Here is a 13,077-nt window from a genome sequence, read left to right as displayed (position 1 = left end):
GCCCAAAACATTTTTTTGCAGCCTTTGGGTCCCCAGGACCAGGATTAAGAAACACTGATTTAGAAAATGTTATCTTGGTCTAATGGTTAAGCTGTTGGTTTGGTTAGTGTCTAAATTATGTGGGTACACAATGTTATGAAGAGTTCTTTAATCCTTGAGTTTTATCCTTGTAGAGTAGAAATCACCTCTCAACCTTGCCAAAGCCCTCTGTTTTAGAGATCGGTGCACCTCAATCGTCTCCTCTTCATCTGCATCGATCTGAAATCATGGGATGGGTGAAAACATCAGTGCAGATTGAGTAGGCATAGAGACTGGAGAGGAAACCACTTTAGACTATTTGAATATACCCATTGAGAAACTCCACACTTGCATCTGGGACCCGTCAGCTGCATCACAAAAATCACAAGTTGAAGAATTTTGCACAATAAGTTTGAGGAATGATGCCAACATTGCAAAATTTGTGCAATTAGTCCTAGGTTATGAGAAGAAAGTGCAAAAGGGAAACCTCTTGGCAACTTGCCACAAGCCCGCCAGACTCCTCAGCAGTGGCGTGAATTCATAAATGCCAAAAGAAACATCCATGATCCAACCATAAATTCATAGAATATGCCCCTGGAATAAGAAGATGGAAGTTCAATGTGTAGCTAGATGTAAAAGGCTAATGTTAACTAGTTAGCATTGCCCATGAAAGGAAGTTAGGTTAGCGAGCAAGCACTTTAGCCAGATAGCCTGGGACATCAAAAAATAAAAGTGTGTACTGTGTGACAGAGTCATAGACCATTTCGTCAGCATGAAAGAACAGGATGGCATTGGCGTTTCTCTACAAGTGGGGTGAGTCAACATGCTCTTTTATGCACGCACACACACATCAGAACCATGGACAGCCACATATTTAGCTTACATTGTTTTTGGTATCTTTTAGTTGTCACTGTATTAGACTAAGCATTGGTGATTTGATGATGAAATAGTGCTGGAATAGTGGAGGCAGCTCCTGTTTTCTTTGCGACTTGTGGTAACTCTGTGGTTCAAAATTAATAATTTAGTAGTTAGAAATGTCAGAAACATTAACTTGCTTGGCCTTTCTGTAGGTTATGGAACTGTTTATTACATGCCATATGCTTTAATGAAAAAAAGGTGTGGTTGAATTTATTCTGCCAATGTGTCTTATTGTCTCTGCCTTCGGCCTACATATCACGGTTGCAAGGCATATGAACTAACAGGCTATAGAGCAAACAACGCAATTACCACATACACTACCGGTCAAAAGTTTTAGAACACCTAGTCATTAAAGGGTTTTTCTTCATTTTTCAATTTTCAACATTATTATTCTACAGTGAAGACATCAAAACTATGAAATAACACATGGAATCATGTAGTAACCAGGCGAGCTAAACTACTTCTATGCTCGCTTCAAGGCAAATGGCACTGAAACATGCATGAGAGCACCAGCTGTTCCAGAAGACTGTGATCATGCTCTCCGCAGCCGATGTGAGTAAGACCTTTAAACAGGTCAACATTCACAAGGCAGCAGGGTCAGACAGATTACCAGGATGTGTACTGCGAGCATGCGCTGACCAACTGGAGTGTCTTCACTGACATTTTCAACCTCTCCCTGTCAGAGTCTGTAATACCAACATGTTTTAAGCAGACCACCATAGTCTCTGTGCCCAAGAACACTAAGGTAACCTGCCTAAATGACTACCGACCCGAACCACTCACGTCTGTAGCCATGAAGTGCTTTGAAAGGCTGGTCATGAATCACAATCAACACCATTATCCCAGGAACCCTAGACCCACTCCAATTTGCATACTGCACCAACAGATCCACAGATGCAGCAATCTATATTGCACTCCACACTGCCCTTTCCCACCTGGATGAAAGGAACACCTATGTGAGAATGCTATTCATTGACTACAGCTCAGCGTTCAACACCATAGTGTCCTCAAAGCTCATAAATAAGCTAAGGACCCTGGGACTAAACACCTCCCTCTGCAACTGGATCCTGGACTTCCAGGTGGCAAGGGTAGGTATCAACACATCTGCCACGCTGATCCTCAACACAGGGGCCCCTCAGGAGTGCATGCTCAGTCCCCTCCTGTACTCCCTGTTCACTTATGACTGCATGGCCAGACTCCAACACCATCATTAAGTTTGCCGATGACACAACAGTGGTAGAACCTGATCACAGACAATGGCGAGACAGCCTATAGGGAGGACGTCAGAAATCTTGCAGTTTGGTGCCAGGACAACAACCTCTCCCTCAACGTGATCAAGACAAAGGAGATGATTGTGGACTACAGGAAAAGGAGGACTGAGCACGCCCCCATTCTCATCGACAGGGGTTGCAGGGGATTAGGTTGAGATTTTAAAGTTCCTTGGTGTCCACATCACCAACAAACGAATGTGGTCCAAGCACACCAAGACAGTTGTGAAGAGGGCATGACAAAACCTATTCCCTGTCAGGAGACTGAAAAGATTTGTCATGGGTCCTCAGATTCCCAAAAGGTTCTACAGCTGCACCATCCAGAGTATCCTGATTTGTTGCAAAACTGCCTGGTATGGCAACTGCTCGGCCTCTGACCGCAAGGCACTACAGAGGGTAGTGCGAACAGCCCAGTACATCACTGGGGCCAAGCTCCCTGTCTTCCAGGACCTCTATACCAGGCGGTGTCAGAGGAAGGCCCTAAAAATTGTCAGACTAATCACCCTAGTCAAAGACTGTTCTCTCTGCTACCGCACGGCAAGCGGTACCGGAGCGCCAAGTCTAGGTCCAAGAGGCTTCTAAACAGCTTCTACCCCCAAGCCATAAGACTCCTGAACACCTAATCAAATGGCTACCCAGACTATTTGCATTGCCCCCCCCCTCTTTTACACCGCTGCTACTCTCTGTTATCATCTATGCATAGTCACTTTAATAACTCTACCCACATGTACATATTACCTCAACCAACCGGTGCCCCCGCACATTGACTCTGCACCGGTACTCCCCTGTATATATAGTCTCGCTATTGTTATTTTACTGCTGCTCTTTAATTACTTGTTACTTTTATTTCTTATCTGTATTTTTTTATTTGATCATATACTGTAGGTTGTATAATATGCACCGCTACTGCTCATCAGAGACTTCTCTATCGGAGTCCCAGAATACCCACATTGTGTAAATCCATTCCTAATCCAGAGCAGCTTCATTGATTGAACTGCCCTGTAATACTGAAACGCTCTACTTTACCCTAGCTTGTGTGCTAGTTCAAAACTATACAATACAGCCTTTTATTATCCATAGAACCTGAAATGTATTTTGCCATCAGTTATTTCATTCCTGACCTCTGGACACCACACACACGAGGCTGGAAGCAAGCACGCGTCAGCTGCATTGCAGTTCCCTGGAGCAGGTTAGTGGTAAAGTGCTTTTGTCAAGGGCACAAAAGGCACCTGAGATTCTGATACCAGCATTTTTTGGGGAGAGAACCAAAATTATTTATTTTTGTTTGATCAGCCCAACCCACCCGAGTCACACGTACGCTGAGGGGTTGGAAGTACAGGATCAGCCACAATTCAGCATCCCTAGAGCAGTTGGTGGGTTAAGGGCATTGCTAAAGGGCAAAATGGCAGGAGATTGTAACCCCTGCAAGCAGGCTCCATGAGATTTTTTTCCACTCGGACCATCTAGCTTAAGAGTTTCTCAGCTCCATGCCGGCTCTAACGGAACATAACAAATACTGACTAAATGATGAACCAGCATCATTCAATTATTATATGAATGTGGCACTGCCATCACTGAATATTGATCACAAAACACTTGGTTAATCATTGGTCATATGCCAACAGCCTTCTCGATCCTCACTAGAAACTTATATATAAATCAGCCCCCCTTTTTTAGGCCATTGGACCAATTTTACAGAAAAACTAGGTAAAAAGTTCTGAAAATATTTTTTTCAAGTGGGGGCACATATTAAAAACTGCAAACATTTGCCTCCACGCTATGGCAAAATGTGTAGAATTGCAAGAAATTAGCTGTGCAACTGCTATTTTTTTGTTCTTTCTGCCCCATGGCAAAATAAGTAGAATTGTAGCAAACTTGCTTTAAAATGCCAACATTTTCTCTATGCCCCATGGGCAAAATGTGCAGGATTGCAGAAAATGACATTTAAAACATGATTTCTTTATCTTAGATTTCACAAGGGGGGAGGGGGTATTGCTAAAATGTTTTGCTGTTAAGGTTGGGGGGGGGGGGGGGAGTATTGACGTGGAGACAAACGCGCCGCTGCAGCAACCCATGATGAGTTGCGTGTTTTTGTGTCCCCCAACACCATCAAAGTTGCCCGTCCCTGCTCGAAATCAATCTAGCCCACTTAAATACAATAGAACCTTAAGATGATGAATAACAAATAAAAAAAAACATTACTCTGAGTTTTGAATGCCGAATGCCGAAAATGCGCATGCGCTGAGATGCTTCAAATGCGAATTTTCCTCCAGCTCAGTTGCTGCGGTACTGTATGCGTGTGGAGAGGGTAACTTGAAGAGACTAGGCTGTATTGGCTCGGAAATAACACTCCACTTTTTATTTTATAAAACAGGCAATCCATCGTTTATAGACCTTTTGGGCATTATAACATTCTTACCATCTACGGTCATCATTTTGAACAACTCAAAGCCAACCATGTCGACCAAGGAGGAGACACCCGTAGCTGACGGAGACAAACCGCAGACTTCCTCCTGGAAAGATTATATCTACAACCCACGAACAGGAGAGTTTATTGGCCGAACCGCTAAAAGCTGGGGTAAGAAATCGGTTTGGTACACGATCAGATCGGGTTTGCATATTAAAACAATGATATCTTATTGATGACATTTCAGAGCCATAGTACAGTCTCATTTATCGGCTTTAATCAGTTACCAATCTGAATGCAGCCTGGGATACAAATTTGCATGTACATTTTAATAATTTAATAGCCTTGTGTTTTTTTTGACTTGGCCTACATAACGGAGACGTTTGTTCATCATGATTTGCACCCCAATAATGTCAACAGCCAATCAAAGCTGATCAAACGGTATATCGGATGTGTTCTTCCACTCTGTTGGCACCCCCCCCCCCCCCCATTATAACATTATATACTTACGGTCAATGATCTACTGAATTTATTTTAATAAACTGTGATGGTTTTAGCCTATAATGGATGGTAGCCATATGTCCCCGCAATTAAAATAGGCTATTTGAATTCAAATTCCTCTAAATATTTCCGCAGATTCCTCGAAATAGGCTTTTTTTCAGGGGATTGCGAGTTATTAGCTATTAGGTCACTAGTGTAGCGGGGTAAATTAACATTTTAAACCGATTTGTCATTAAGAAAATCTTGACTGAGCCCAACAGGCCGAATCGAGGCTGCCTTAACCGGGTCCGTAGGCTAATGTATCGAAATTAATTGCAATGGGATTAACAAACTGGGTTTACAGTATATTATATTTATGCTAATAATAATCGGTCTGTAGCCTTACCAACACTTCCCCAATTTCGTCCCTCTAATCAGTGCAATTAAACTGTTCTTAGAATAACATGTAAAGCACGTTGTATCGTCTCGGGAAGCAGTCTTGCACGAGGCTGGCGAGTGTTATGGGGCATGCATACAGTTTCCCCTGTCATATTGCCCTCATTTTATTAATGTCATTTTTTAAATCCATATTCATGCAAGCACGCGAGTAGGTTAATTTGAAATTATGTTGCCAAAAATGTCGATAGATTACAGTTACAGTGATACTTTGTTTCCACAATACAGTGACGCTATTTCTCGGCCATTACTCGCATGCCGTCAGTCACTCTATTTAAATATAACATTATTATCATCTGTCATAGAGTTCTACATCCTATTCTCCTCAAATTCCAATGATTTAAAACATAAATGTGCATAGGGCCTACAATAAATGCATACAATAGGTTTATACTAGGGTACAAAATGCATTGACTTTATGCATGTTGAAAAAAACATTTCTAACCCAATTTTCTATAGGCCTAGAACTCCTCCCATAGTTGCCAAGCTACTGTCTGTGGGAATAGTGTAGGTCTACCAGTATGTGTTTGTGTTCTGTTATGGCAATACAGGATCACTAATTGACAGTCCTAGCCCAGATCACAAATTCTGCTGTCATGTTCTAACTGTCTTTCCATGATGTTACTATAGAGTTCTTTCTCTGTCGCTGTCTCTCGCTCTCTATCAAGGTCAAATCAGTTCTCTCATATTGCACAGAAGGCACACAATTTGTAGCCTATTGTAAAAATAATTTGATCTCTCTCTCTCTCTCTCTCTCTCTCTCTCTCTCTCTCTCTCTCTCTCTCTGCCTCTCTCTCTCTGCCTCTCTCTCTGCTAGTGTTGCAGTGAGCATAAATCAGTTTTAGATTTGAGAGAAATGTTGGGCCCTGAAATGCAGGCGTGCCATAGCTCGGTTTTAGAGCAGAAAATGGTGTGTGTGCATGTGTTGGTGGGCGTCTTGCGTGATTGTAATAGTGCAAGTTAACTTGCAGCATTGTGCTTAGTTGATTCCTTCTCAACACACAGGCTTGAATATGGTTTTTACTCCAGTAGGCTATAGACATGGAAAAATGATAGGCTTACTGATTTTGCGGGGGAGGTAGAGATGGGCAACTCCCATGGTCTTCTAACAGGTGTCTGGCAATTAGGAACAGGAGCAATGACACTAGGCTTCAGTCAACACCTGCCATCCAGGACTTCTATAACAGGCGGTGTCAGAGGAAGTCCCCAAAAATGGTAAAATACTCCAGCCATCCAAGCCGTAGAATGTATTCGCTGCTACCACACGGCAAGCGGAATCAGTGCATCAAGTATGGAACCAACAGGACCCTGAACAGCTTCTACACCCAAGCCATACGACTGCTGAACAAGACTGCTATTTAGCTAATCAAATGGCTACCCAGACTGCCTGTATGATCTTTTTTTTGCGCTCAGTCTCTTGCACTGACTATGCACACACAATGGACTCTACCCACACACTCACACATAGTTACACTGACACTCCAGCACACACATATGCACACACACTACATATGTATACTGACACCACACACCACAAATGCTGTTGCTAATGTCTTATCTATCCTGTTGCCTAGTCACTACCTATATGTACAGTGGGGGGGGGATTATTTAGTCAGCCCCCAATTGTGCAAGTTCTCCCACTTAAAAAGATGAGAGGTCTGTCATTTTCATCATAGGTACACTTCAACCATGACAGACAAAATGAGAAAAAAAATCCAGAAAATCACATTGTAGGATTTTTAATGAATTTATTTGCAAATTATGGTGGAAAACTTTTGTTATTGACCAAATACTTATTTATCTCAATACTTTGTTATATACCCTTTGTTGGCAATGACAGAGGTCAAACATTTTCAGTCTTCACAAGGTTTTCATGCACTGTTGCTGGTATTTTGGCCCATTCCTCCATGCAGATCTCCTCTAGAGCAGTGATGTTTTGCAGCTGTTGCTGGGCAACACAGAATTTCAACTCCCTCCAAAGATTTTCTATGGGGTTGAGATCTGGAGACTGGCTAGGCCACTCCAGGACCTTGAAATGCTTCTTACGAAGCCACTCCTTCATTGCCCGGGCGGTGTGTTTGGGATCATTGTCATGCTGAAAGACCCAGCCATGTTTCATCTTCAATTCCCTTGCTGATGGAAGGAGGTTTTCACTCAAAATCTCACGATACATGGCCCCATTCATTATTTCCTTTACAAGGATCAGTCGTCCTGGTCCCTTTGCAGAAAACAACCCCAAAGCATGATGTTTCCACCCCCATGCTTCACAGTAGGTATGGTGTTCTTTGGATGCAACTCAGCATTCTTTGTCCTCCAAACACGACGAGTTGAGTTCTTACCAAAAAGTTATATTTTGGTTTCATCTGACCATATGACATTCTCCCAATCCTTTTCTGGATCATCCAAATGCTCTCTAGCAAACTTCAGACGGGCCTGGACATGTACTGGCTTAAGCAGGGGGACACGTCTGGCACTGCAGGATTTGAGTCCCTGGCGGCGTAGTGTGTTACTGATTGTAGGCTTTGTTACTTTGGTCCCAGCTCTCTGCAGGTCATTCACTAGGTCCCCCTGTGTGGTTCTGGGATTTTTGCTCACCGTTCTTGTGATCATTTTGACCCCAGGGGGTGAGATCTTGCGTGGAGCCCCCCATTCTATATACTTTCGGCCCGTCATTGGACACTGTGCTATCTAACCTCCAAACGAGCTTCAATGCCATACAGCACTCCTTCCGTGGCCTCCAACTGCTCTTAAACGCGAGTAAAACCAAATGCATGCTTTTCAACCGATCGCTGCCTGCACCCGCATGCCCGACTAGCATCACCACCCTGGATGGTTCCGACCTTGAATATGTGGACATCTATAAGTACCTAGGTGTCTGGCTAGACTGCAAACTCTTCTTCCAGACCCACATCAAACATCTCCAATCGAAAATCAAATCAAGAGTCGGCTTTCTATTCCGCAACAAAGCCTCCTTCACTCACGCTGCCAAGCTTACCCTAGTAAAACTGACTATCCTACCAATCCTCGACTTTGGCGATGTCATCTACAAAATGGCTTCCAACACTCTACTCAGCAAACTGGATGCAGTCTATCACAGTGCCATCCGTTTTGTCACTACAGCACCTTATACCACCCACCACTGCGACTTGTATGCTCTAGTCGGCTGGCCCTCACTACATATTCGTCGCCAGACCCACTGGCTCCAGGTCATCTACAAGTGCATGCTAGGTAAAGCTCCGCCTTATCTCAGTTCACTGGTCACGATGGCAACACCCATCCGTAGCACGCGCTCCAGCAGGTGTATCTTACTGATCATCCCTAAAGCCAACACATCATTTGGCCGCCTTTCGTTCCAGTACTCTGCTGCCTGTGACTGGAACGAATTGCAAAAATCGCTGAAGTTGGAGACTTATCTCCCTCACCAACTTCAAACATCAGCTAACCGATCGCTGCAGCTGTACATAGTCTATAGGAAAATAGCCCACCCATTTTCACCTACCTCATTCCCATACTGTTTTTATACTGTTTTTATTTATTTATTTTTCTGCTCTTTTGCACACCAATATCTCTACCTCTACATGACCATCTGATCATTTATCACTCCAGTGTTAATCTGCAAAATTGTATTATTCGCCTACCTCCTCATGCCTTTTGCACACATTGTATATAGACTGCCCATTTTTTCTACTGTGTTATTGACTTGTTAATTGTTTATTCCATGTGTAACTCTGTGTTGTCTGTTCACACTGCTATGCTTTATCTTGGCCAGGTCGCAGTTGCAAATGAGAACTTGTTCTCAACTAGCCTACCTGGTTAAATAAAGGTGAAATAAAAAATAAAATAAAAATCGAGGGAGATTATCAGTGGTCTTGTATGTCTTACATTTCCTAATAATTGCTCCCACAGTTGATTTATTCAAACCAAGCTGCTTACCTATTGCAGATTCAGTCTTCCCAGCCTGGTGCAGGTCTACAATTTTGTTTCTGGTGTCCTTTGACAGCTCTTTGGTCTTGGCCATAGTGGAGTTTGGAGTGTGACTGTTTGAGGTTATGGACAGGTGTCTTTTATACTGATAACAGGTGCCATTAATACAGGTAACGAGTCGAGGACAGAGGAGCCTCTTAAAGAAGAAGGTACAGGTCTGTGAGAGCCAGAAATCTTGCTTGTTTGTAGGTGACCAAATACTTATTTTCCACGATAATTTGCAAATAAATTCATTAAAAATCCTACAATGTGATTTTCAGGATTTTTTTTGTCATTTTGTCTGTCATAATTGAAGTGTACCTATGATGAAAATTACAGGCCTCTCATCTTTTTTCAGTGGGAGAACTTGCACAATTGATGTCTGACTAAATACTTTTTTGCCCCACTGTACATACAGTTGAAGTCGGAAGTGTACATACACTTCGGTTGGAGTCATTTAAAACTCGTTTTTCAACCACTCCACAAATTTCTTGTTTACAAACTATAGTTTTGGCAAGTCAGTTAGGACATTTTTTTGTGCATGACACAAGTAATTTTTTCAACAATTGTTTCCAGACAGATTATTTCACTTGTAACTGTAACGACGTTCGTCTGTTGAAGGAAGAGAGTCGGACCGAAATGCAGCGTGTTGGTTACTCATGACTTTAATGAAGGAAACGCGGTACATGAAATAACTGATACTAAATACAAAAACAACAAAACGGAACGTGAAACTTATTACAGCCTATCTGGTGACCACAACACAGAGATGGGAACAATCACCCACGAAATACAAAGTGTAACTATGGCTCCCTAAATACGGTTCCCAATCAGAGACAACGAGAATCACCTGACTCTGATTGAGAATCGCCTCAGGCAGCCAAGCCTATACAACACCCCTAATAAGCCGCGATCCCAAATACTACAAACCCCAATACGAAAAACAACATATAAACCCATGTCACACCCTGGCCTGACCAAATATATAACGAAAACACAAAATACAATGACCAAGGCGTGACAGTAACTCACTGTATCACAATTCCGGTGGGTCAGAAGTTTACATACACTATGTTGACTATGCCTTTAAACAGCTTGGAAAATTCCAGAAAATTATGTCATGGCTTTAGAAGCTTCTGATAGGCTAATTGACATCATTTGAGTCAATTGGAGGTGTACCTGTGGATGTATTTCAAGGCCTACCTTCAAACTCAGTGCCTCTTTGCTTGACATCATGGGAAAATCAAAAGAAATCAGCCAAGACTTCAGAAAATAGATTGTAGACCCCCACAAGTCTGGTTCATCCTTTGGAGCAAATGCCAAACAACTGAAGGTACCACGTTCATCTGTACAAACAATAGTACACAAATATAAACACCATGGGACCCCGCAGCCGTCATACCGCTCAAGAAGGAAACACGTTCTGTGTCCTAGAGATGAACGTACTTTGGTGTGAAAAGTGCAAATCAATCCCAGAACAACAGAAAAGGACCTTGTGAAGATGCTGGAGGAAACGGGTACAAAATGATCTATATCCACAGTAAAACGAGTCCTATATCGACATAACCTGAAAAGTCCGCTCAGCAGAAGAAGCCACTGCTCCGAAACCACCATTACAAAAACCAGATTATGGTTTGCAACTGCACATGGGGACAAAGATCGTTCTTTTTGGAGAAAGGTCCTCTGGTCTGATGAAACAAAAATAGAACTGTTTGGCCATAATCACCATCGGTATGTTTGGAGGAAAAGGGGGAAGATTGCAGGCCGAAGAACACCATCGCAACCGTGAAGCACGGGGTAGCATCATGTTGTGGGTGTGCTTTGCTTCAGGAGGGACTGGTGCACTTCACAAAAAAGATGGCATCTCGAGACAGGAAAATTATGTGGATATATTGAAGCAACATCTCAAGACCTCAGTCAGGAAGTTAAAGCTTGGTCGCAAAGGGGTCTTCCAAATGGACAATGACCCCAAGCGTACTTCCAAAGTTGTGGCAAAATGGCTTTAGGACAAGTCAAGGTATTGGAGTGGCCATCACAAAGCCCTGACCTCAATCTCATAGAAAATGTGTGGGCAGAACTGAAAAAGCATGTGCGAGCAAGAAGCCCTACAAACCTGACTCAGATACATCAGTTCTGTCAGGGGGAATTGACCACAATTCACCCAACTTATTGTGGGAAGCTTGTGGATGGCTATCCAAAACATTTGACCCAAGTTACACTCAATTAGTACTTGGTAAATTGTTTATGTAAACGTCTGACCCACTGGGAATGTGATGAAAGAAATAAAAGCTGAAATAAATCATTCTCCTATTATTCTGACATTTCACATTCTTAAAATAGTGGTGATCTAACTGACCTAAGACGGGGCATTTTTACTAGGATTAAATGTCAGGAATTGTTATAAACTGAGTTTAAATGTATTTGGCTAAGGTGTATGTAAACTTACGACTTCAACTGTAACCACCTCAATTACCTCGTACCCCTTGCACATTGACTCGGCACTGATACTCCCTGTATATAGCCATCCCACTGTGCACAGACGTCAATTCTACGTCTATTCCACATTGGTTCAATGTAATTTAATTGAAATGATGTGTAAACCACGTTGATTCAACCTGTGCGTTCCCAGTCGAACACACGGGTTAATCACTTTGTATTTATTTTTTGTCACTATTTCCCTTCAAAAATATACTCTGCATTGTTGGAAAGGGACTTGTAAGCAAGCATTTCACTGTTTGTCTACACCTGTTTACAAAGCATGTGACAAATAAAATTGAATTTTTATTTGAACATGACAAATGGATGGAGAAGAACCATGGAGTAGTTTTCAGAACTTTGTTCCTGAAGACCTTGATAGTCAATGCTCATTAATCAGGCTTAAAATAGCTAAACATTTGAATGTGCAATGACACCAACACTCACTCACACACAACTGAGGCTGGCAGAAATAGTTAAAGGCCCAACTAAAGCAAAAGGCCAATGATGCAGACACTCTCTGTTACTACATTTGCCTAGTGAATGTGTGCGTCATGACTGGTAAAAACAATGACACATGCTTCTACAGTATAGTTTATCAGAATCTAAAGGAATAAGACCAATGTAGTGCTAATAGTTCATTCTCATCCCTTTTTTACCAATAGTCACCTCTTAGAGGAATTTCACCCTGGGAAAATCTGGGCTTGGTTTCATCATGTCTGAGGCATTTCTAGGACAGTGAGATGTGTTTCACACGCAGTTGCCGTGTAGCAAAGCAGGTCAGGGCTTCACACGCTGAATGATGCACCCTATGGCGGCTTCCAGTGTATTGATGGAGTGCGGGGTTGAGATCTAAAAATACATGTAGTCCTGCTTTGTGGCACTTCGCAAAGGCTCTATGTTGTACTGATCATTGTTGTGGGTGTTCCTATTGGCAGATTCATCGCTAAATATACAAGCAGACAATTTTTTTCCGGTCTCTGCAAGACTACAACTTGTGTTGTGCAGTGCTTTGTGCTCTAGCCCCCGTCACTCCCCCAAGGCGGGCTTAAATTAAAAGGAGGCGGACACTAACCACAATCCTTTGGGCAA

The 13,077-nt window shown here is 42.6% G+C and overlaps 1 protein-coding gene across 1 annotated transcript in view; it reads left to right on the top strand.

Moving 5' to 3' along the window:
• Positions 1-4,452: 4,452 nt before the first annotated feature.
• LOC123994810 (sodium/potassium-transporting ATPase subunit beta-3-like) overlaps positions 4,453-13,077 on the top strand; it is a 73,570-nt gene continuing 64,945 nt past the window's right edge. The window contains exon 1 of the mRNA XM_046297810.1: positions 4,453-4,782. Within this exon, the coding sequence (XP_046153766.1) occupies positions 4,662-4,782 (121 nt within the window). The 5' untranslated portion in view covers positions 4,453-4,661. The remainder of the gene's footprint in view (positions 4,783-13,077) is intronic.

The sequence above is a fragment of the Oncorhynchus gorbuscha genome, linkage group LG14 (genome assembly GCF_021184085.1).
Source record: "Oncorhynchus gorbuscha isolate QuinsamMale2020 ecotype Even-year linkage group LG14, OgorEven_v1.0, whole genome shotgun sequence".
In the NCBI taxonomy this organism is placed as follows: Eukaryota; Metazoa; Chordata; class Actinopteri; order Salmoniformes; family Salmonidae; genus Oncorhynchus; species Oncorhynchus gorbuscha.
The sequence above is the reverse complement of the archived record's forward strand: the minus strand, read 5'-3'. Positions and strand labels throughout refer to the sequence as shown.